Below are 26,249 nucleotides of genomic sequence, written 5' to 3'. Positions count from 1 at the left end.
TCCCAATGGCCTGGTATTAAAGGAACCAACAAGCTCCCGAGTTGGCAAGTTTTGCAGTATTAACCTATGGAAATACGCAGCTCTTAAGAACTGTCTCTAGCATCACCTCTCAGCGGTTGAGTTTTCTTAGTAGCCAGTACGCTGGACTCCACGTTTGGATTTTCTGGAAACTAGCGTTTGGCTCATCCCCTCTGCTAAACTATTACTGTAAACGAATAACAAGTTCACTGCCAATTTTCAACACGTGTCCTGGCTATATCCTAGCGAAGAGCATATCAAGAAAACGGAGATCCTTTGTCAACAGTGAAGGTCGACTGCGTAGGCTTCCTAAATCTGCTACTCGGCCCGATCTCAACTATTCGCCCGCTGTGATATCTGATTTTCTCAGAAAATCGGCCAGGCCACACACAGCGTGAAATGCATTTTGTGAACCGCTATGTGGCCAGCAGCAGTGTGAACACAAGGCCCAGACTATGCTACGGTTCGCTTGATTTAGCGGACAGCCGCACACGCAGATTAACATAACCTTTGTCTGTGCCACTCACGATCATCCCACTTCCTGGCTCCTAGGCTGCAAGCGTACTTATCTCTGAGGACCTTAGGGGATTTTAGCTACTCGGTTCATAGGAAGAGTTCCTGGTGGGGTTCAACAACATCAACACAATTACAGAAATAATTACATGCAACTTCCATCAGTATAAATAAAGAGAAAAGTAAGATATTAACTGGCATTCTAACCTCCGCGATTACTGAGGTTCGTTTCTATAGGCGTGAGCATCTTCAATTGACGTCGGTCAATCTCAAACCAAACGAATTTAAATAAAATGTGAAAATGGAACGTGAGACGAGTCAATCCAGCAATAGACGGTCACTCATCATCAGCACATACTTCAATCTCTCCATGATATATTTATCTTATCTGTTCTTTCTTCAGCGTAATCTAAATCGCAAACATACTGCAAAAATGCTTCTGTACCAAGCAACGCATAACGAAAAGTATTGCAGTCACTGAGAAACTTGGAAGGGATGTCTCAGGTGAAACACTATGGTGAGTTATAAGGCTAAGCTGAGCAGGCGGTTTCAACGGCACAGAGGCATTCTAGTCTTGTCGGGGTCTTCCTCTTGGCGCTTTCCGGGCATAGCGGCGCTGCAATGAACAACTAATGAATTAAGATGCTCTGAAGCCCCTTTCTGTTTGTCACTTTCAGTTTACGTGTTGCATTTGTATAGTAAGATTCTCGCTCGCATCAGGCAGCTTGGCCTAACTGTAACACATTCAGATCTTTAATGTCCATCAAATGTGTTACATCTTAATGTTTGTTAATCGATGAGGTGGTCAGTTTTCTAGTTTCCGCTAGCCCGTCCGAATAGTAGGGCCTCGGAATCCCTGACACCCTCGTCTAGTAAAATGCTTCGAGCAGTTTCTAATGCACATGCAACTCTTTTTATCAAATTCTTTCTTTTGAGGTGATCTGTTACACCACGTGTTTCACACACACACGATTTTGAGCTGTATTATAGCAATCACTATGTTTTAGATAATTATCACTTTAATGAGTGCTGTTGGCAGATGGGATGCACTCAGCCCTTGTGATACTAATTGAGGAGCTACTTGACTGTGAAATAGCGGTTCCGGTCACGAAGGCTGATAACGGCCGGGAGAGTGGTGTGCTGACCACATGCCCCTCTATATCCGCATCTAGTGATGCCTATCGGCTGAGGATGACACGGCAATCGGACGGCATTATTGAGCTTTCCGAAGTCCGCTCGAATGGAGTTGAATTTAACTGCTATTATTGTAATAACAAACGTTGGATTATTATATAATTTTTCTAGCGATATTCTTATTTCTTGATAGTTACTTGATTTATTAACATCTATAGTTTCTGAATTTATTAATAAGTGTATAGTGCGCATCTTTACAGGCTGTATGCCTTCAGCAGGAATACCAGTCATAGTGCGCCCATATTATAATCAGTGTACACGTTTCTCAAAGCTGCAATCAGCAGCAAACTTTGTAGTTTCATTGAACACTTTTCAGAGCAGTCTGTAAGTCAGAATCAGGAGATTCATAGAGAGCTGCCGATATGTCACTTTATGTACAGTGTCATGTGTAACTTTATATATCAGATTTCTCATTTAAAAAAATTAAACAGAATGAGCCATGCCTGCTCACTGCACATAGCTTGCCTATAAAGTGGGTTACCTATTATTACAAGTGAGTATAGTCATATAATTGATTCAAATGTTCATTTATTCTTTCATTGCGCAACGTAAGCTGTATCTCCTCTTCTATATGTTCCTTGCTTTTAAAAATTACAGTCAAGTAGCCTTACAAATCGTTTTTAGGAACTAAACTTTACGTCAAAGAGTGCATTTATTAAGGGCTTGTTTTTGAATGTATATCTTCATGTATTCCGAATACTTCAGATGGTAGGCAGCTTACAAATTGTTATTCATCCAGATCCTTTACTGCATGGCAAGGTCGCTTTTCATACTACTGCGTCTTGTAATTGCGCTTTGCTGTTTCATACACGCTCCTATGCTTGTTGCAGATGGGTTACCGAGAGCTAAGTCCGGAGTTGCTGGCAAGAGCCCAGAAGGAGTTGAATGAAGACCCGAAGAGAAGGGACCAGGACATCCAGCACATCAAGGACTGGCTGAAGAAACAACCACACATCAAGGCTCGTATGGGTGAGTTGAAACTGAAGTATCTATGGCTGACGAAGCTTCAGGCTGATTAGTAGGTTACCACTTCATATTTCAGCCTCAATATGTACGTAAAACTCCTCTGTAAAAACTCAGATACGTGAATAATGAGCCTATCTATGGTGTTAGATAAAAGGTAAAAAACTACTGGAATATATTCCTTTGGTCAAACGCAAAAAATCTGTGTGAAAATAAATATGATTGAAACTTGTCTATATCGAAGCTCAAAACTTCTTTGTCAAGAGCTGTGGATGGAGATTCAAGGCCGAAAAGCAGGGTTTAATTTGGAAAGGAACTTTGAAATTCGCAGCAATATTGCACAATGGACCGGTTAAATGCATCACGAGTGTAAAAACACTTACAGTGATAGACGAAACAGTGAGATTAGCTACATACACTGTTTGTAGCTGTATCGAGTTTCCAGGAGAATCCTTCATTTTCTAACAACGCAGCATTCAGATGCAGGTTATAATTTTATTTTAAGAATTACCATTTGTTATCTGAAGCAAAGAACCCAGTGCCAGCCGTCTACTTCGATAGTTAGTGAGACTCCACACGGAAAAGATCTGACTTCAACAGTGTGTTGACAGTGAAAGGTTAGCGATCATTATTGTATTAGACGATGATCACTAAAGGCAAAAAAATGCCACCAAGAAGGCTATGAGGATGTGTTTGGTCGAACTGTTAAACCGTTCCTAACGACCTATTTGAAAGACGAACTGATAACATCTAGTTCAAATCCGACAAAAGCAGAACGAATGTCGTTTAAGTTCAAAGACATACGGAGTAAAGCAATAAAAAATGACAAAGACCCACCTTGGTTTAAGAATAATAAACGGAGAACTTTTGGAAAATGGACTAATACACTCTCTCTACAAAAGAAACTACACTGACACGACAATACAAAATGTAATTACAACTTGAGCATCCGCAAAAGAGAGGCGTATGGAGCTTTCAACGATTTCCGCTTCTGATCTTAGCGAAAGATCTGTCACAGAATCCTGAAAAAGCATTCCATATGCGAAGTCAATGAGCAAATCCTAATATCCCATTCATTCTCTGGTGGACCAGTTTCGTGTTGAAACTGAAGACAGCAGACGTAAGACCAAATTCTTAAATCCTCTTCAAAAATGCATTCATGTATGGGAATACAACCAGGCCAATGTTAAGCGGGCCCACACACACACAACGAGAGATAGTGAGATAATTTCCCACTACATTGAACACTATGAAGCCTCCTTAGCGCGAGAAAGGCACCAAGCTTCTTCAGATTTTCTTTTAGATGTTTCACTGACGACTCAGAAATTAGCACCTTTCCTGCCTCACATTCATCGATAATTCACAGTACAGCAAATATTCCATCGACTCGAAAAAAAGAGCGCAGGACATTTCTCTCTGCAAAAAGGCTAAAACAACGAATGCACAGAATTACCGACTAAGATCGTTAACATCTGTCTATTGCAGGATCCTAGCGTATATTTTTAATTCTAATATTACGACATAGGCTGAGCAACAGTACAAGACCGTTCGCCGACGAAACCGTTTACAAAATATAATCGTCCTTGGATGATCATAACAAAATGCAGAAATATTTGGACAGAAGTTCCATTTAGTTTAAAGAATGTCAGGTCTCTCTAAACGTGGTTAAGGCGAGATAATTCCTACGACAAAGAAACTAAGACCGACAGTATCCGATTGCAATATTAGTGATCATCTTCTGCAGTCCGTCTCATCATTTAAATATGTAGCGATAAGCAATGGAAAACTCATCTGAAATTAGTAGTATGGAGTATTTGGAAGCAATGCGATGTTGTTGTCGCCAGACCCTGTAAAGTAAATTTAGCGAAGCGGTACTCCAGAAAGAGCACGCAACAGTTCTGCTGCCACCATTGCTTTCGTTAGGTGAGTATGATGAAAATTACATAAGATTGATTAGGTTGCACGCTGAGGCATGTAGGCAGTCACCTTCTCCCCGCTCCATAAGCGAACAGACTAGGACAGAAAATAACTATTGCTGGGACGTTATAGGGGTGTATCGAAGCGTTTGCATCAAAGGCACAGATATGATAGATAACGTCATGGGGAACAACTGTTTTTTAGACACAAAATGTTCTCTGACACTCCCTGTCCACGACAGGCGTCCTTTTGTACCGGTTATGCCCCTGAGAGGCGCCAGAGAGTAGGCACTCTTTGGCTTGTGTGTCTTGTGCGTTGCTTACAACACATTCTGCTCCTCATGAAAAGGGGGTGGGCTAGCAAAATTAAAGTTCATGATTCGCTTCTAAATTATCTTTCTATGCTTAGAGGCAATCATTGTTAAGGTTTTCATCTTAAATCTCACTCTAAGAGTTTACTAGAGTGGGAAGTAGGCAGTACACCTGGTGACACCTGCTAGTTCGGTGAAATCTCGTCGTCCAGGGCCGAAGAATGCTTCGCTGGGAAGCGTCAGCGAACATTTTGTGTTAAAAAAAGTTGCTCCCCACAGTGTGATCTGTCACCCATCAACGTTTCAAGCAAAAACTTTGAAACACCCTGTACACATTTGACCGAAGGAAGAGGTGCTTATATGCGTTACACTCATTTTTGTTTGATCACTTTGATTAGAAGATATTATTGAGATCAGTTGGAGTTTTCAGTTATTAGACACGGATGAATATTTTCTGTAGAATACTCTAAGAGGCTTCGTCCACCTGTTTCTGAAGAACTGCCGCTACCAAAGGAAACGTGCAGAACTTGGCTTGTTTATATACATCACGCGTTGCCATTTATTTATTGTAACTGTAAGGGGCGATCAAAAAGTTCCCGTTCGAGGATGTAAAATCCAAAATCTGTACGGCAGTCAGGTAAAATCGCCGTGGGCGTTGAGGCAATCATCCGACCGACACTCCAGGTCAAAAACATCCGTTTGATAAAACATCGTGTCCTACTGAGTAAAGAAGTTCTTAACTGGTTGCTGCACATCCTCGTCCGATAGGGACGCTTCAGGGCCTTTTTTAAGAGAACGAAGGTGTGATAACCACATGGGGAGAGATCAGGACTTGAGCTGGCGTAACTTCTGCGTTACGGTACATGCGATATGGGGACGTACGTTATCATGAAGCAGAACTACCCCTCAGCGCCCGATTCCACAACGGTGGTATTCGATAGACATGCTGCCCCCTACAAATTCTTCATTTTTCGATGGATGTCTACAGGTGTTTGTCCTTCGACAATCAAGGAAAGATAGCAGCATGTTGGTCCTTTCTGGACGTATCTGGTAATAGCGTTGCCATAGCACACGTTTCCCCATTTACCGTACGCACGTCGAAAAGGCACGAATGCCGCACTAATCCCTCGCCTACACGTCGGCGCTTTTATACCCGCATCGGATTCGTCCTACGTTGCATAAACGCTGCAGTAACATCGTAAAAGGAAACCTTTTTTGATCGCCTCTTATAAATTATTAGACGTGAATTACTGAATGTCAGTGGTTCTTGTTGATGGCTTCATATCTCTTCCCGAGTAATGTAGCGCCACTACTGGTTGTGACGGCAGGAACGCAACCACACTAATCTTTAACTCTCTGATTTCAATAGACTTCCGCTGAAAGGTATAGTCCGCACGTTCAGAGGCTAGCGTAATGGGTACTAGTAAAGTCAAGGATACGAAAACGGATAATGGTTATTAAAATTTTGCGATAGAAATAATATTTTAATAGCTTCAGTGTAATAAACACAAATCGCTACTTTACTGTTTCTGCTCATGACTATCCGTGATTTCGCTATATCACGTAAGGCGGCTATCTGCGATTATCTGGAAAACAGTCATTCATCCATGTAGATCCCTAGCATTTAGAGTAATCAGCATATCGAAGGGAGACAAAACAGAAGACATTATGCCTTCAATCAACACCCCTCGACATATTGACCATTGAATCTTTCGCATCAAAAAGAGACAAGCGAATGTAGGATACCTCTCCTCATATTATATAATGACGAAAATTTGAGAGACCTATTATAGATTAAGTTCCATGTGTCTCTCGATGCTTCACCAAACCACCTGACGAACTTACGTCACTTCTCATTGGTTTCCAGGACTATAGAACTCGAAGACCGTCGAGAAGTATACCGAATATGGAAACGCTGTGATCGATACTGTCCGAAGCAGGGCGAGAATACCATTGCTGCATACCGATTTAAAATATAGCTCGAATAAAATAACTTCGTGACTGGCAGATTGCAGTCGTAAGGCGCGGTGTTATCGGCGTGCAACCATCCACACTGTACATTGTGCTGCCTGTACCCGCAGAACAGACAACACAGTTGAGGCGTGGGGCTCGAGAAAGAACTTTAGGATTGAGCAAAAATATGGAAACATCAAAAACACATTACCAAGTCTAATAGGGTGCACAAAGACCATTATCATTCAGAACAGCTTCAAGTCGTCTCGGAATGGATGAGTACAGATTCTGTATGGTTTTCAGGGGAATCTTATACCATTCTTCCCACAAAATAGTCGGGAGTTCAGGCAACGATGATGAAGATCAACAGCGATCAAGCACGGCTCTCGCCAAAGTAGACCACAAAGGATCAACAAAATGGAGACCTGGTAACTACGGTGACTATGGGAGATGCGACAATTCGTCCTTGTGCTTACAAAACCAGTCCTAGACGATGCGAGCTGTGTACACACGGCTCTGTCGTATTGGAACACAGCGCCACCATTGGGGAACAGACGTTTTACCTGGGTTTGACCTCATCAGATAAAACGGTCACACAAACCTTTGTAGTAATGCGACATTGTAGAGTTTCCATGGGCCCCATGAAACACCACGATATGGTTGCCCAAATCATCACCGAACCACCTTCCCTGGTAGCAATCAGTCTGCATTGTACGCTTGGGACGGCGTACGTCAGACGCAAACTCGACCTGAAGGTTGAAACACAGTGGAACAAGACTCATCCGGCCAAACGAAACTCCTCTAATGCTCCATTTTCCAGGTTTTATGGCGTCAGCACTACGTTTTCCTGTTATGGGCATTTGTATCACTGAATTCCGGCTCTTCCTGTATTTCGCAGCTTTGGAGATAACTTCCTGCTGCTTTGGTGCCGACAGGATTCGCTAAAGCGACGTTCAGTTCATAGTTCACTTATGAAGCTGTAGTCCTCTTGTATTTCATCACATTTCTCTTTAATGGCCGTCCGTCAAGATTACTCAACACACACTTTTGTTCGCGCTTTGAGTTAGCACACGATTTTTTTTTCACTTTCCCTGTATGTGGTGTAAATCTTCGATATGGTACCTCTTTTGAAACAACAAACACTTCGGCTACCGAGGATACGAAGCTCCCCCCCCCCCCCCCCAAACGACCCTCAACAGCTTGCCCACGTTCGAATTCACGTAGCAGAACCCTGTTCTGCCCACGACTGACATTCGCAACGTATTCAGACCATTTCACAGGTCCCGTTCGTGTTCACACGCAACAACGCAACCTGCAGGCTGGGCTAGCATCTATTTTCAAGTATGCATTTCTCGCGGAGCTTCCGTATTTTTGTCCAACTCCTCTATGATTGGCTGGTGGCTTGTCGCTACCACTGGACTCGCTGAAATGTCAATCACAGTGTTAGTTCAATGGAAGTATAATTGGTGTTCGGCAGCGAAAGGACTGGACTGCTCTGAAAGCAATACACTGGTGGAAGCTTAATGCTAGGCACTGTCGGCTCCCACTGTATCGCCACTTCAGCACGCAAAGCACTGTGTTTTTCACGGCTCAAGTAGGAACCCCTTCCGGACACGAATATTTAGCTTATTTCAAGAAAAAGAATTCCACCACTAAATGAAATTAACAATAAATTTTTGACGGGCTTGGAGACATTAAAGAGGTCTATACCATACTGAATTACTGTAAGATTACACGAGCCCGCTTAGCTAGCCGCGAGGTCTAACGCGCTGCTTCCCTAGCAGGAAGGCGTGTCGGTTACCGGCACGAATCCGCCCGGCGGATTAGTGTAGAGGTCGGGTGTGCCAGCCAGCCTGTGGATAGTTTTCAAGGCGGTTTACCATCTGCCTTGGCGAATGCGGCCTGGTTTCCCTCACCCCGCCTCAGTTACACTATGTTGGCGATTGCTGCGCAGACAATGTCTCCACGTACGTGCGTGCTATAATTACTCTATCACGCAAACATTTGGGGTTACACTCCCCAGGGGGAGGGGGGGTGTCCACTGGGGGCCGAATCGCGTAATAAGCCTGGGTTCGGTGTGGGGCGGGGGTGGGGTGGGTGGACTGCTGCGGCCTGTTGTGGGATTGTGAATCACTGGGGGCTACGGCGGGACGAAGCCTCTCCGTCGTTTCTAGGTCCCCTGTTCAATACACAATAGACAAGGTTATACGATGTTCTTAGGAGATAAGTGTCCTTTTTGTTAAGCGTTACATAGCGGCAAAAATTACAAGAAAACTTCGTCTTCCGAAGACTATAAACTGCAAACGCAGTGCAATCCAAACTTCTGACAGGTCCGCTGTGAAGGGCGATATGTTGGTGATCACCGAAGAAATGCATTTGAGTCCATTCAGTACGGTTCACGAGATATGTCGTGACAAGTTTGGGGCTGTTCAAGGGACGGGAGGTTTCACCCGTGCAAGAACATTAAACTAATTCTGGCAGTAATTAAACATAAGAACATGATTTTAACATGCTTAGAAGTGCTATCTGTTATTACTAAACATCTAACCCGGTCCATGGTGCATTGCCCCAATTGGTTGCCAATCTAATGTCTTCCAGGGGCAACAAAATTCGATTTCCAGTATCGCATACATCTAAATTTTAAATGCTATCATAATCTATTCGTTGAGACGTGTAATCTTATGACAGTGAGACAAGTAATAAAATTAGAAGCCGTTTATTTGTCTTGAAGCAGCGTCACTCACAGCGCAGAAGTTATTCAGAATAAATCCATTCAGTATTTGAGAATGAAAGCAGTTTGCGATCACGAACAAACTTTACACGTTATTTCAAACCATTACGAAATTTCTATCGCTGACACTCTCCACAAAATAATGGTATGTAAGAAGTTTATCACTTAATACATTTTCTCTTCAAAATCAGGCATGACGTTTTAATTTATTACTTCTTAACTACTAACTCTATTCGCAACGCATTTTTCAGACAGGTTTCATGTATAGCACTGAATGTACCTGCAAAACTATTTCTCTGTACGACACATATTTCAGAAGATGTGACGTCCTAAACATTGAGATGTGTGACAACCTAGCTTTTGCTTAAAACGGAACGATAATTTCCCAGACTATCCTCATACATTACTAAAAACATGATTTCAATCCTTTTCTAAGTTTTTTCTCGGTTACATGCTTAACGTCAAATGTTTAGCACGTTATCTCATTTGTGAGGGAATCAGATGTTTGTATTCTCTATAGTCGTGGAGAGCAAAGTTCTCTGCGGTTACGGCTACCTACAGGCACTACTCGTCGCGATAACATCACAATTTTGTGTCTTAAACGTCTGATGCCAATTAGTTTCAATCAGACTACAGTACCGCGAGCCCAACCTATTCCGCAGAATGAAGCCAAGATGCCACACACACACACACACACACACACACACACACACACACACACACACACACGATATCAATAGAGTTCCGCTTATGATTCCGACTCTAACCATTGTCGATTTGAAAAGGCGAACTACGCACTTCAAGAACGGTTACGATCGGCATGTATAATGTTGCGTCACCACTTATATTTCCTGCAACACGAACCCAACTTGGATGGATGACTCTAAGGCGAACAACATCTGGGTCGTTAGCTCGCAAACTGTTTTTGTATCGTGCTGGTATCATTAGATGATATTTAAATGAAATAAAACAGATAACTACAGTTCCATATGCAGATGCTAACAAGTATAATATAAAGGCTGTACCTCGTTTAAACTAGTTGCAAAGGCCTCATAAAAAATTGAAATTTAAAAGAAATTTTAAAGAGACTTGATAGGTTTATCATCTAGGGGTATGTATGTAGTAACCAGCCTCTCTGAAACACGTTAAAACGTTGTAGCTTTACATAAGCAAAACTTTAAAACTTTTTCGTCATTCAACTCATTTTTTCCTGAAACTGATGACACGTCACTAGAAAAACAATTTTCTATCTTTTCTGTGTACTAAACACAGTCAGTCAAGGTGTGGTGTACAGTAACTGACATACCACAAGAAGCAAAAACCAGAGCTTCTCCTCCATACTGGAGATGGTCATGTGTCATAGGGCAGTGAACAACTGCTAAGTCCCTTTAGAGCCAATTCTTTCCACCTAAGTAACTGGGATTCTGTCCTCCGTCGCCTTGTAGTAGGCTTCACCAGTTCCTTTCCCAACTGACACTTAAACTTTCTTCTAGGGTTTGAGGTGTTGTGTAAATTATCATCATTGTTAGATTCCGAGCGTATCGCAATAGCACTATAAGGTGGGATCCACAAATCAAAACACCCGAAGCCACCATCTACCGACACTTACTACTTAACTTCATTCTGCAATCTTCACAGTTAATCCTAAACAAATATTTTGAGACAACAGATAGAAAAGCAGGAGAATGATGATCAAAACAACTCCTTATTGTTCTTACACTGTGCAATCTAACTTTACTGAACATGATGGCTCGATATCTTCCTGTTGTGTTCAAGGCTAAAATGGTTCAAATGGCTCTGAGCACTATGGGACTCAACTTCTCAGGTCATCAGTCCCATAGAACTTAGAACTACTTAAACCTAACTAACCTAAGTACATCACACACATCCATGCCCGAGGCAGTATTCGAACCTGCGACCGTAGCGGTCTCGCGGTTCCAGACTGCAGCGCCTAGAACCGCACGGCCACTCCGTGTGTTCAAGGATAAATGCATTTGAGGCGACTAGACTATTTATTATTTGTTTAATTTTCTGTCACAGATGCATACAACCTTTAATGGCGACTACTTTCGAAGCTGAGCGTTCATTCTCAAACCATTGCCTGCATTTTCAATATTCGGTTGTAACGTAATTCCAATGGAACAGTCCAAACACTTGTTCATACACCGGGTCAACATCGCGTTATTAGACTACTCGTTCACGTATTCCGCCCAAGCGAAATCTGTAAACCTGCAGACTAGCAAGGAATTGGTCTGCGGTATGGGACATGTATCTGTCGCCATACAACAGCTGCAGACTTTGCTTGCAGACGACCAGTGGCTGCTGACGTTCCTGCGCGGCTGCAAGTTCTCGCTGGAGCGCACCAAGGAGAAGCTCGACATGTACTACACGGTGCGCCGGCACCTGCCAGAGCTGTTCGCCAACCGGGACCCCTTCTCTGCCGACATACAGAAGATCCTCTCAGCCGGGTAAGCGACCATCTGAACAGGCTTGACGGAGGGCTCCCTCATATTGCTTGCTCTGGATGAGCAGTTTAGCTCCACTGTAAGTACCTACAACTAGCTTCACGTATCTCGCTCCCATTAATACCACATGTGCCTCAGAACATACTTAACCCCTCATTAATATCGTGGGTAGGATCGGAGCGTGGAATGTCAGATCCCTTAATCCGGCAGGTAGATTAGAAAATTTAAAAAGGGAAATGGATAGGTTTAAGTTAGATATAGTGGGAATTAGTGAAGTTCGGTGGCAGGAGGAACAAGACTTCTGGTCAGGTGAATACAGGGTTATAAATACAAAATCAAATAGGGGTAATGCAGGAGTTGCTCTAATAATGAATAGGAAAATAGGAATGCGGGTAAGCTACTACAAACAGCATAGTGGACGCATTATAGTGGCCAAGATAGACACGAAGCCCACACCTACCACAGTAGTACAAGTTTATATGCCAACTAGCTCTGCAGATGACGAAGAAATTGAAGAAATGTATGACGAAATAAAATAAATTATTCAGGTAGTGAAGGGAGACGAAAATTTAATGTCATGGGTGACTGGAATTCGACAGTAGGAAAAGGGAGAGAAGGAAACATAGCAGGTGAATATGGATTGGGACTAAGGAATGAAAGAGGAAGCCGTCTGTTAGAATTTTGCACAGAGCATAACTTAATCATAGCTAACCCATGATTCAAGAATCATAAAAGAAAGTTGTATACATGGAAAAATCCTGGAGATACTAAAAGGTATCAGATAGATTATAATGGTAAGACAGAGATTTAGGAACCAGGTTTTAAATTGTAAGACATTTCCAGGGGCAGATGTGGACTCTGACCACAATCTATTGGTAATGAACTGTAGATTAAAACTGAAGAAATTGCAAAAAGGTGGGAATTTAAGGAGATGGGACCTGGATAAACTGAAAGAACCAGAGGTTGTACAGAGTTTCAGGGAGAGCATAGTGGTACAATTGACAGGAATGGAGGAACGAAACACAGTAGAAGACGAATGGGTAGCTCTGAGGGATGAAGTAGTGAAGGCAGCAGAAATCCTTGGGTAGCAGAAGAAATATTGAATTTAATTGATGAAAGGAGAAAATATAAAAATGCAATAAATGAAGCAGGCAAAATGGAATACAAACGTCTCAAAAATGAGATCGACGGGAAGTGCAAAATGGCTAAGCAGGCATGTCTAGAGGACAAATGTAAGGATGTAGAGGCTTATCTCACTAGGGGTGAGATAGATACAGCCTACAGGAAAATTAAAGAGATCTTTGAAGAAAAGAGAGCCACTTGTATGAATATCAAGAGCTCAGATGGAAACCCAGTTCTAAGAAAAGAGGGGAAAGCAGAAAGGTGGAAGGAGTATATAGAGGGTCTATACAAGGGTGATGTACTTGAGGACAATATTATAGAAATGGAAGAGGATGTAGATGAAGATGAAATGGGAGATGCGATACTGCGTGAAAAGTTTGACAGAGCTCTGAAAGACCTGAGTCAAAACAAGGCCCTGGGAGTAGACAACATTCCATTAGAACTACTGACAGCCTTGGGAGAGCCATTCCTGACAAAACTCCACCATCTGGTGAGCAAGATGTACGAGACAGTCGAAATACCCTCAGACTTCAAGAAGAATATAATAATTCCATTCCCAAAGAAAGTAGGTGTTGACAGATGTGAAAATTACCGAACTATCAGTTTAATAAGTCACAGCTGCAAAATACTAACACGAATTATTTACAGACGAATAGAAAAACTGGTAGAAGCCGACCTCGGGGAAGATCAGTTTGCATTCCGTAGAAATGTTGGAACACGTGAGGCAATACTGACCTTACGACTTATCTTAGAAGAAAGATTAAGGAAAGGCAAACTTACGTTTCTAGCATTTCTAGACTTAGAGAAAGCTTTTGACAATTTTGACTGGAATACTCTCTTTCAAATTCTAAAGGTGGCAGGGCTAAAATACAGGGGGCGAAAGGCTATTTACAATTTGTACAGAAACCAGATGGCAGTTATAAGAGTCGAGGGGCATGAAAAGGAAACAGTGGTTGGGAAGGGAGTGAGACAGGGTTGTAGCCTCTCTCCGATGTTATTCAATCTGTATATTGAGCAAGCAGTAAAGGAAACAAAAGATAAATTCAAAGTAGGTATTAAAATCCATAAAGAACAAATAAAAACGAAGAAGAGAAATTTGTTAACATGGAGTATAGATTTAAGTGCCAGGAAGTCGTTTCTGAAAGTATTTGTATGGAGTGTAGCCATGTATGGAAGTGAAACATGGACAATAAATAGTTTGGACAAGAGGAGAATAGAAGCTTTCGAAATGTGGTGCTATAGAAGAATGTTGAAGATTAGGTGGGCAGATCACGTAACTAATGAGGAGGTATTGAATAGGATTGGGGAGAAGAGAAGTTTGTGGCACAACTTGACTAGAAGAAGGGATCGGTTGGTAGGACATGTCCTGAGGCATCAAGGGATCACAAATTTAGCGTTGGAGGGCAGCGTGGTGGGTAAAAATCGTGGAGGCAGACCAAGAGATGAATACACTAAGCAGAGTCAGAAGGATGTAGGCTGCAGTAGGTAGTGGGAGATGAAGGAGCTTGCACAGGATAGATTAGCATGGAGAGCTCCATCAAACCAATCTCAGGACTGAAGACCACAACAACAAGCAGTGAGCAGAAATTTGCAACGGTACCTTATAGCAGCTCTACTTGAGAAAAAGGACAGGACAATGTAAAACTACGGATGCTACTATGTAACTACTACACTTACATACCTACATATCCGATGATTTCTTCATAATGAGACTAATAGTAGTATAGCAAAAAAATGGCTCCCTTTCCTTGCTTCCTTCTCTTGTATCACAGATCAGAAATTTAAGTCCGTAGCGGTCGCGCGGTTCCAGACTAAAGCGCCTGCAACCGCTCGGCCACATCGGCCGGCGTAGTATAGCAATTACATGCCACGTTAATTACGAATTATAAGTCATACGGCTAATTATTTTCTGTAGTCAAATTCAAAACTTGTTCAGTTTTACAGGAAAAGCCTTATTTCATCAATTACGATTTGACGTCATCGTCTGTTCCTAGTATAAACTATGGAGTAATAGTGGTGGGTTAGAGGTAAAACGGTTTCTGCCCTGCGCAAGCATTCACCGAAAGGCACAAATGCTATCCCGAAAGCCTAGGATTTTACTGACAAGAGTCATCAAAATGTAACGATATTGTAGTTTTACTCCAGTAAGGAATACCCTACGGTGTAATTTAAGGGCTCCCTTTCCTTGTCTCCTTCTCTTGTATCACAGATCAGAAATTTAAATCTAGATTTGGGGATTCTTATCGTGTTTCCTCTACAGATTTTAATTAGTAAACGAAACCTGGTGTTTATTCCTCACGGAAAACTGACATCATTTTGTTCACTTACGACAAATATTTTTCCTTAAAAGATTAATTTTATATTTCAGGAAGATTTTAGACTGCAATGTAACTTTAGCCTCCGAGAAAATTTTCAATTAGAAAATTATTTTCATTTTAAAAGAAGACTTTTGCTTTCCACAGACACCCTTATTGCTAAGATAGTTTTTTTCTGCAAATAGTTTGTATGTTTCAAGAACCATCTAATTTTGCTACAAGAGTTTTAGTTTTGGACACTTTTTTTAAAAAAAGGTTTATGATTTCAAGAATGTTTCAGTGAAGCTCCTTGGGAAGACAATTTAGTCAACCACTAAAGACGACGGAGTACATTCTGTCGACAGCAAGGTGGACTAGAAGGGGAGCTAGTGGGGAAAGATCATGACAGATAACTTGCTGGGTAGCAGACTGCAAATCGATGGGCCTGCGGTTAAATCCTCCGTCAGTCTTAGGATCTTTGTTTGTTACTTGTCGCTTCTGTCGTACCTGGCTATGATTTGTGTGAGTGAAAAATAGCGAATAGCACTTCGAACTGAGTGTCTGAGTCTCAAAGGTCGGAGGAATTGAAGGGCGTGTTCCTACAATGTAATAGGGCCATTTCTAGAAAACCACTGCGCTTTCGTCTTTCAAATAAAATCTTAGCAAATTACAATTTATACAATCGGTCACATTTATCTTTTTTAATGTGGCAGTAACTTTCTTTCTATAATATTTCAATTACATGGTGACAGTGTAGATACGCTTAAACAGAAACCTTATACTTGGCTTATGCAGTGATGACACACAAATAAATAGTTTCGTTTGTTCAGAAAGTTTTACTGCAGCAGAACGTTTTAGTGGTTGCTATTGAATGTGTGACTGGTTGTGTTTCTGGAGAAATAAGTTTCCTACTTCGGCAAATATATTCTTTGTGACAACGTATATACAACAAACTTATATAATAACGTTAAGCCACTCCTCGCATGCCAGAATAAAAATGTTTATGTCGTCTGTGAAATTAGCATCTACAGCCAGGGATACTTTACAGTATACACATATAAGTTTATTAGAATGGCTATGTGCACAGCAGCAACTAACATAAAATCTCAATACCTTCTTCATCCACATCTAGTATTAAATGTTTCGAATGTTTAATGTTTTGACTATACTAGGCTCATTAAAAATAATTATTAATCATAATGTTCCCAAGGAAAAGGAACCTGAAGTTTTAACGTTCCATCGATGATAATGTATTTAGGGACAACAGATCACAAGCTCTGATTGCGGAATGTTGGCAAAGAAAGAAGTCGTACCCTTTCAAAGGAACTATCTCTGCATTCGTCTTAAGTCATTAAGATAAATCACGGAAGACCTAAATCTGGATATCTGGTCGGGAATTTGAAGCTCTGTCCTACCGAGTGCGAGTCCAGCATGCTAATCACTGCACCACTCCACTCCGTCGAATGTCTCGACTAACACCTCGCTTCAAAACTCATTAACAATAGTTCTGTACTATTGAGTTACCTTATTTCAAACTCTTGCTGACCATAAACGATATAGTTGCTACCACGCACCTGACGCGGCTTCCAAATCTGTCTTTTAAAGTACCCGTTTATACTTTACCAAGCAGCAGCAGCTCCAGTAATGGCATTAGATGTCTGCGTAAGAGCGAAATGTATTTCTTAGCTCAATCCGCATACTGAAATTTCTTAAGATCAGTCGCTTAGTAACAGCAAAAATCTTGCGTAAAACTATGTATGAGAAGAGTTTGATGTAATTCGAGCCTGATTTTTGTTCTTTAACCTCCGTCCATTCAGCCAAGGTTATCAGTGACAAAATGCCACCATGTGAAAATAGGTTCAACAGATACGGTACATGTTTTGAAAGTTTAGTTTATTTTTTGGTCCCAGATTCGTTAAGAATAACAGGTGGAGACGAATTAAAAAACTGCACAGCAATTTAATTTGTTCTCCTCCTGAAAGTTGGATACAAAGGTGTCTGTATTGGTGTATAATTGAATTTTAGCAATTTTCCTTTACAAGGACGTACGGTTTCTTCAGAGGCTAGACTATTTCAGTTCTGCATGTTGGGAATTGCATAAAGTTCTCACGTCTATTCGCCCAGTTGTTACATATACATCTGTTTGAAAAGCACAGTGACTTTTAAACAACTACAGTTAGCTTCTGTCCCTAAGAACCGGTTGTTCAAACTTAAACTTTGTACTGGGAGTAAAATACTGAAATACTGCATAGTATTCCTGTTACTTGCCCCTTTGTTATACCAGTAAGCTCATACCCTCACTCTACAAATTAATATCGTTCTTCTTCGTGAAATCAAACAAAGCGGTAGACTCGAAAGTTTCGTCTTGTGGAATGAAAACCACCCCTCGGTATTCTACGTGCAATTTTGAATCATAACAACTTTCGTACAAGTTGCACATTAATCATTATAATATGTATGACGACCAGTATACTATCGCCCTCCCAAAGGAGCTATGATTTAAAATTTATTCCGTACATTTCACAGCATTGCGTTATGTGCAGATCATCACCAACAACTTAAACTTTTTGGAGACACACTCTGTAAAATTCGTTGGAAACTGCTAAGATATCTTTGTGGGAACATCACTACACAAATGAAACACTGTTGCAAGACAGCATTGTCAACACAGCAGCATTTAGGAATTTGTGTCAGTGAACTGAAATAGAAAGCGCCAGTGGGTAAAAGGCTACTGATTATCAGAAATGACGTGCTCTTATTCATAGGTAGTCTAAATAGCTAACGTGGCCTGCTAAAAATTTTACATCTGCTATCTTACCTTGCAGCTACAATTCAGTGATTTGCAGTAACGTATTCACGATACAAATCCTTTTTTTTACGGTATATCTGCGCGGCAGTACTTGAGTATTTCTTCATGTTCTGAATAGTTGTACCATCTAATCTTTTCAGTTGCTCGCCATCAACTTTTACACACGAAACCAACCCGTTATCAGTACCAACATGGCACAACATTCTAGAATATAGGACGTCTTTTACAACAAGGAGGCGAAAACAACTTTCATTCTTATGTACTACCATTTGCACTGCATTTCACTTTCATTTATTCAGCTTTCGACTCTTATTTCAGTTCACGTAATGGCTTAAATAAATACTAGTCGAGTACTCGGCCTGAGCAGTCTAAAGTTTTGTATTGTTTAAGCTTAGTCCCGATCTTTAGGATATTCTCCGCTGGGAGACATTAAAGACGCAGGGCAAAAGCAGTGAAGCCAGGCATCACTGTCGGGAAATCAGAAAGAGTACTGTGAAGCTTACCTGCTGAATGCTTGGTGTCATGGGGACCAGACGACGTTCCCAGGAAATTCTTTGGCGTTTATTGGCGGGGTCACAGAGTGAAATGATTAACTAATGTTTAGGTCACTACCGCAAATAGAGTGTATCAGGATATATGATACTGCTGGAGCAATTTAACGTGAAGTTTAATATACTGACTTCCCTCCTGCTTCTCTAATCCCTTAAAAGAAGCGTAAATAAAATTCGTCGTGTGACTGAGATTAACTTCTTTACTGATTGTAATTAAAGATGGGATTGTACTGGCCGACACTGGCGACTCATGAGGGAGCTGCTTTGTGCATTTTTGATGTGGTGTATGTTGGCGGTCAGGACGAATCACTACGTTATTTTGAACGATTACCGTTCGCGTCCGACTTTATTTCTTTGCTTCGAATTCATAGGAAGATCATTGCCAGACTGTATTCACTTATTTGGCAATGAGGACATTTACGTTTGCTACCTTCCTTGATTTCATGCTTTTGATTTCATGAAAAGAAGTCAACCCAAAATAATTATTGGACTGTTAAATGAAAAACAAAACGTTAATCTATGCACAACGGATAATGGTAGGGAGGGCTCAAGCAACCAAAGAATTTAGAGGATATTTGTTTTACAATCAGACACTGTCTATCTTTCACTGACTTTACCAAAATATTTGACTGATTGATTATAATTCATCATTTTGAATAACTAATCAGAATTCGTGTCAGAATTGTTTTTGGGGCTTAAATTATTGACTACGAAACCGAAGATTCTCAGCTGAATAATCAATTTATTGCGGCATGCAAGTCATAGCTCATTTAAAAAACAGAATATTATTTACTGTCTTTTTCTCGCGCTGATGACGCCAATGTCTAACGTATCAGTCTTGTAATTTAAAATATGCGTGGGAACAGGGAATGAGCATTGTGTTACTACTGTTGTTTCTATTGCTCTCATTCATTCTCAGTCTACTAGAAATGCTTTTAATTAAATTGCAACCGAACGTAGTTACTGGCACTATTTGATTTTGACGGGAGCACGCGATAAAATACCGTTATGTGGACCATGGGGTTAAACAGGTAAAAATATTCTTAAATTACGCATATATAAAATTTATTACATCCTACTAAAGTCTTCACATGCACTTATTAGTCCTAGTATGAATTTCAACAAGACCGATTATTTTGCACTCATTCTGCAGCCAACACCACAGTGGAACACAAGGCGGTACACTGGAACTCACCTTAGTCGATCGTTGTTGAACAATAATCAAAACTTTACACGAGACACAAGCAAATTATAGTCTGAATTACCTCAAGAACGTCCTTTGTTCATTGATTTGTGCACCGAACTACATGTCGGTAGTCCGAAATCAATGGCTCTTAAATTTATGTAGATCATTTTGGCTTTTGTTATAAAATTAAATTTCACACGCATCTCCTATCTGAACTTCACTAAGGACGCAGGTGGTCAAGTCTCCTTGCGGAACTACTCACGCGGCAGTGTGGAGACAATGACCAGCAGGCCAGAAATAAAAGATTAGCAATGAATTTCTCACGCCAGTATCTCGCACAATTCATACCCAAAATGTCTAACCAGGAATAGTACTATAATCTCCAGTACCTTTTGCTGTACAGTGGCGACAACATGGTTATATCAAACACATTGGGCGAGGCCCATGCTGCAAAGAAAATTCGATGAATATTTCGCAAACTACTTTACGTTAATTACACAGGGCAAAGAAGGAAAAACTTTTTTGCTGAAAATACCTTATTCTTAAGTTTTTAGGGTGGGAAATCAAAATATGATACTTAAAAAACTGTATCACTCACCATTTCTTCACATTTTGCAGTTAAATTTATTAAATTAAGCGATTTTTAATGAATTTATCAGCTTATTATGTAGTCAAAATAATTTAAAAAGGAGATATAGGAATTTAGATGACGTTGGCAGCACTGCTGAAAAACATTCCCTGGCAAAAAAAGGTCGATTCTATTTTTGTGTTAACAGACGGTGTTTTGTTTACTGTCAACCTAACCTCACTTTCCTGTTTCCTGTACATATGCCCAGTACAATGTCTAATCGTGGTTGTAAAACCCTGCTGACAGTGTTTCTTATAGTTTTGGCTAATTTGTGATTAAAACACACCAAAGAAACATGACAGATTTTGTGAAAAAGGTTTATCTATCTAACTTTCGATCTAAACTTGGTAATCAAGATAAATCTTGGGCGCCAAACAAGGTATGTTATGTGTGTGTTGAAGATCTGAGAAAATGGTCCAAAAAGGAGAAAAAAGCCTTTAGATTTGCTGTTTCTGTGATATGGAGGGGGCCAAAAAATCATTCTGATGATTGCTACTTTTGCAGTGTTGATATTACTGGTCATGATTCGAAAAACAAGAAGTTAATAAGCTTGCCTAACCTTCTGTCCGCCGTCCGACCAGTAGGGCATGGTGTAGATTTGCCGGTTCCTGAACCATCAGATGATTTAAATTCTATTCCAATAGAAGTATTTTCTGATGTACTATTTGATATAGATGAACCAGATGATGATGAATTCCACTGTAATACAGAAAGTCTAGAGCCAAAATTGTTTACTCAGACCGAGCTTAACGATTTGGTTAGGAATATAGGCTTAACGAAAGAAAAAGCTGAATTGCTTTCCTCTAGATTAAAGGAAAAGAACTGATTGGCAGTTGGAATCAGCATATACATATATAGAAAGAGAGAGCAGTAATTTTCCAAGTTTTTTCAAACAGAAGGTGATTTAGTGTACTGCTCAGACATTCCTGGTCTGATGAATGAGTATGGTATTGAATACAAAAAGGAAGACTGGAGGCTGTTTATTGATTCATCCGAAACTAGTCTAAAAGCTGTATTATCACACAATGGTACCAAGGCCGCTGGAACACCAACATGATGGGGTACTACTGTTGCTCACTTCACCGAGTTCAGCAAGCGACTCATCGTAGAAGAAGCTACACGAAAAGCTTCAATGAAAAAAGAGAAAGGAAATACAAACCAATTCCAGCTGACAAGTGAAACCTATATTAACACATATCATTGTTTTAAGTAGCTTCCTGTAAATACAAACCATGCTTGTGTTGTAACAAAGTGTTTCATTAATTTCCCTGTTTATCGTATAGCATAGGATTTTATACTACATAATAAAAAGCATATTGCTCGAAAACTATGTCTGATGCAAAAAACTAAGGCTAGGTTTGGATTCAGTTCATAAAAATCTTTGAAGATCAGCTATCAAAGTAAAAAACGTATTTCTAAAAATATTTTTCGTTGTCCTGTGTTTTTAAAGGCGAGATAATTGATGGCAGAAATCAAATAAAACCAAACGTGGTGAAGGCACCTCGACATCGACTTTGTATTACTGTATTCTACTGTGCTCCATGCTCTCGACAAAATACCAAACTTCTAACCACTGAGTTTATCTGTAAAAGTACTAGAAAAGGTGATCGCCACATAACACTGACTATAATTTTGTTGAAAAGGAACGGACTAGCAATCTCAACAATAATATACCTCACCCTCTTAAACTTTCGAAACTACTTGACGGAGCCCAGCATAGCTTCCGTTCACCCTCTGGCCAGACCAGGAACCAAATGCCGAAAAATGGCGGAGTGCCCCTAACGGTCACTCTGCTCTTCCCTGAGGGCTATCCTACCAACACTCTAAGACTCTGCTGCTACAGGTGCATCTTTGTCCGCTCCCCACAGTAATTAGCTTGGTACCAAAATCTAGGTAAAGCACGCATATCTTTCCCACAATCAAAACAAACACTCATTCAATAATTTATAGAAACATAATAAGGATAAGGGAAAAGATTTACACAGTGAAATAATTAAATAAATCAATACAGTGGCGTCCATGACTTTTCCAGAGGCTCACTGTACCATACCATACTTACAAGAATGACTAACCACTGTCACAGGGTACAGTGCGACTCAGTAATGAGGCGGAATCAATAGTTTCGTCTCAGTTTGTCTTCTGCACGTAATTGGTCAACATCGGGAAAGCAGCCTGTCCGTATGCTCGATAATACAAGTCGATGGAGACCATCCTCATGTTTGAATGCATCGTAATTAAGAAGAGTATCAAAAATAGGGATAATTTTAGGACTTTTCTAATTAATTTGCATTAACTGCTCCAGTATTTTACACTGCCTGGCATAAATAGTGCAGCATCCAGAAGAGGAGAAAGAAACGAAAAGGCCGAGAGGGTATGTGCTGTCACCTCAGTGATTCCAAAATTGAGTCAAATTAACAAAGAACTTGCTGGTATGAGCCCTTTTAGCAGTACGATGTTGCACGTCATTTGGCCTGGATGTAAGCACTGATTCTGTTGTAAAGGGGGTGTCTTAAAGCTGTTGTATCCACTCCTGAGACTAGCTGGCCCACAGTCGCCATAACTGGTTCGTGGTATTCTGGATAGTGGCACTAGGGCGGAGTTGGCGTCCGAGGTGTTCCTACGCATTTTCTATCCGGGACAGATCTGGGGATTTCACTAACCACGAGAATACCTCAGCATCAGTAAGGAGTTCATGGAGACAATTGCCATCCATGAAAGAACATTGTCCTGTTGAAAAATGGCACCACAACAGTGTCGCATGAAAAGTATCACAAGAATACGTAAGATGTCCGTGACGTACCGTTCTACTGACAGAGTTCATTCAGTATCAGCAGTGATTAGAAATCATAGCTGATGGCTCCCTACACTATCACAGCCGGAGTAACACCGACGCGCCTCTTCAAAACGACGGAAGAATGAGACCTGTTCCCAGGTGGTCGCTATGCTACTCAGCGATGGTCATGACGAGTACTGCAGAACCGTCATTCACCACTGAAAACAATGCGACGACATTCATCAGCAACACATGCTTTCTGTCCACGGCACCGCTCCGAACGCTGTCGTTTGAGTTTTGGCGTTAACACAACCAACGCATGGGACGATAATTTCTAAATCCAGCTCTTATTAGTCTGACCAAAGGAATTGGATTACACAGAATGTTGCAGGGATTCCATCACTGGTGGTAAGAGCGGATGTAGAGGGGTTAAGATGAGCCTGGTGCACAATATGGCGAACGTCCCTTGTGGTAGTCAGAGGCGGTCGTCTGGAGCCTTAACGACGAATATGGTTGCCCTCAGTGTAGTCCAACATCTGGCCATTGTCACATCCAAATGTCCCACAAATATGGATATTGCACGTTTTGACCAGCCAATCTAATGGAGACCGTCAACGAAGGCCCTTTCAAACTCTGCCAGATGCTGACGGTGCTGTCTCATACGGATAGAAGACATCTACGTGTCCTTTACAGAGACCACTCAACATATGACGCTGTTCACGTCCCTTATTTATCCTACCAGGCATGACAGCAGTATTGAATACGAAGAACGCTTGTTTTCTGTGCATGCCATTCTACCAGTTACAAAAAATTGCAACTCTCCCGTAATCATTTACATACGCGCCGATGGTATATATGTGTACGAAGTTACATTGTCATCCAACTATGTCTTCTGCGTGTTTAAATTTTTTTGTCAGGCAGTGTATCTGTGTCCTACAGAAGGCTACTTCCCGGATAGTCAAATGGTTCAAATGGCTCTGAGCACTATGGGACTTAACTTCTGAGGTCATCAGTCCCCTAGAATTTAGGACTACTTAAACCTAACTAACCTAAGGATATCATACACATCCATGCCCGAGGCAGGATTCGAACCTGCGACCGTAGCGGTCGCGCGGTTCCAGACTGTAGCGCCTAGAACCGCTCGGCCACACCGGCCGGCTCCGGATAGTCCATGTTGTACACTGACACCAGAGATTTTTGAGGTTAACTTCGTCAAATGTAATTCTTTACATTCCATAAACCATCGTTCACACTACTCATTGCGAGTAATCTCTGGGAAGTGGAAATAAGTCAAAGGTGTATATTTTATTTAAGCATAATCTAATTCGTGTAGATGATGCCCAAGATGAGAATGTTGTTGCCTGCTAATAATTACCACTGTGCATGTCTCCAGGGTGTTAACGAAACTGCCACAGACAGATGCCCAGGGCAGGCGTGTGATCCTGATGAACGTGGGCAAACTTCCGGCAGGAACAGTTTCCGCCGAAGCTGCCTTCCGGACCAACTTTCTGGGACTCGACATATCACTTCTGGAGGACGACGAAGCCATCATCTGTGGTCAAGTGGTCATCCAAGACATGAAAGACATCACGCTTGGCCATATGACTGCCATTACACCCTACTTCATGAAGCGTGTGGCTACCTGCTTCCAAGTAAGTGAAAGTGGCTATCTTCGGACAGTGCGTCTGTATATTCGTGTCGAGTACCATTTGCATCGGTCACGTCCAGTGGTCCCTAGAACTTCTTACACATTATATAGGTTGGTTTACAGCACCATTTTTATATTACCTATAATTTCCTGTCATCTGCCTTTTCTGTATTGCCTCTACAGTTCCCGCACTCCATTCCTTCTTAGTGTTAAATCTTTTCCGCCTCCCTGGAGGTCCCCATATCTGTAATTTCTAAGGTATTCTACACGGCTATCCATAAAACTTGCAACGTCATGATGACAACATGCACATGATTTGCATTTCATTTCAACGGCACACCCTTGGGCGGGAATAACACCATCTACATTCTGGATATAATGAAATACTATACAACCTGTTCGTCGTTCGGAAACTGCACTTGAATGGTAGCAGTCTTTGAGAAGATCGTGTAATGCCTTGTATGTGGAGGAAGAACGTCATCCACAGAGGTCCGCTAACCTCTTCGCCTCATAGGCTACCTGCCAATTTTTCTGTTTTGGGTACGGCCCCTGCCTTACTGAATTTTTTTTTTTTTTTTTTTTTGCAAATTCATCAATTTCAGATTTGTTTCTGGCAGCTGGTACTGTGCTACATACTTTGCTAGGTTTCACTGTAGAAGCCAGAGTGAAAATGTTTTTAAAGAGTTGAGCGGTATACGTTTATTAATTTAAACAACACAAAATGCAGATCTGTTACAATTAACAGACAGATGCTTTTAGTAGGGAGTTGAGTCGAACCAGAAGGTTTATTAGCAAATCTGGCTTCAGTTTAGTAATGTTTAACCTTAAATATCCTCGGCCACAGATTTTCAAGTTTGCGAAAAAGAAGAAAGAAAGAAAGAAAGAAATATTGGCAACCTAAACTGAGCTGAAACCCTTTCTCATGATAGCTCATAATACAAGGTAAGTAAAGGTATGTCGCTCTGAAGCCAACTGCTAATATCCCTTTCTAAACTGTACCTTCGGTTCTTCTTTTTTTTTACTGCTTATTCCCATCAGTTTTCGTATAATATGATATCACTGCACGAACTGGTAATCCACTGTGATATTTCTATATTTAAAACACCTTCAAACCTAGTTTCAAAGTCTCTGTGAATGTTTTGCTTCATTAGTTTCATTCTGACAAGAAAAACTG

General features: G+C 41.1%; 1 protein-coding gene across 1 annotated transcript in view; it reads left to right on the top strand.

The window, feature by feature from the left end:
• The window catches only part of LOC124545745 (alpha-tocopherol transfer protein-like), a 92,860-nt gene that overhangs the window by 32,798 nt on the left and 33,813 nt on the right, over positions 1–26,249 (top strand). Inside the window, exons 2-4 of the mRNA XM_047124687.1 lie at positions 2,556–2,694; positions 11,908–12,067; positions 24,821–25,079. Of these exons, the coding sequence (XP_046980643.1) occupies positions 2,556–2,694; positions 11,908–12,067; positions 24,821–25,079 (558 nt within the window). The remainder of the gene's footprint in view (positions 1–2,555; positions 2,695–11,907; positions 12,068–24,820; positions 25,080–26,249) is intronic.

This window comes from Schistocerca americana, chromosome 8, assembly GCF_021461395.2.
Source record: "Schistocerca americana isolate TAMUIC-IGC-003095 chromosome 8, iqSchAmer2.1, whole genome shotgun sequence".
Classification (NCBI taxonomy): domain Eukaryota; kingdom Metazoa; phylum Arthropoda; class Insecta; order Orthoptera; family Acrididae; genus Schistocerca; species Schistocerca americana.
This window is presented reverse-complemented; position numbering and strand designations above follow the sequence as displayed.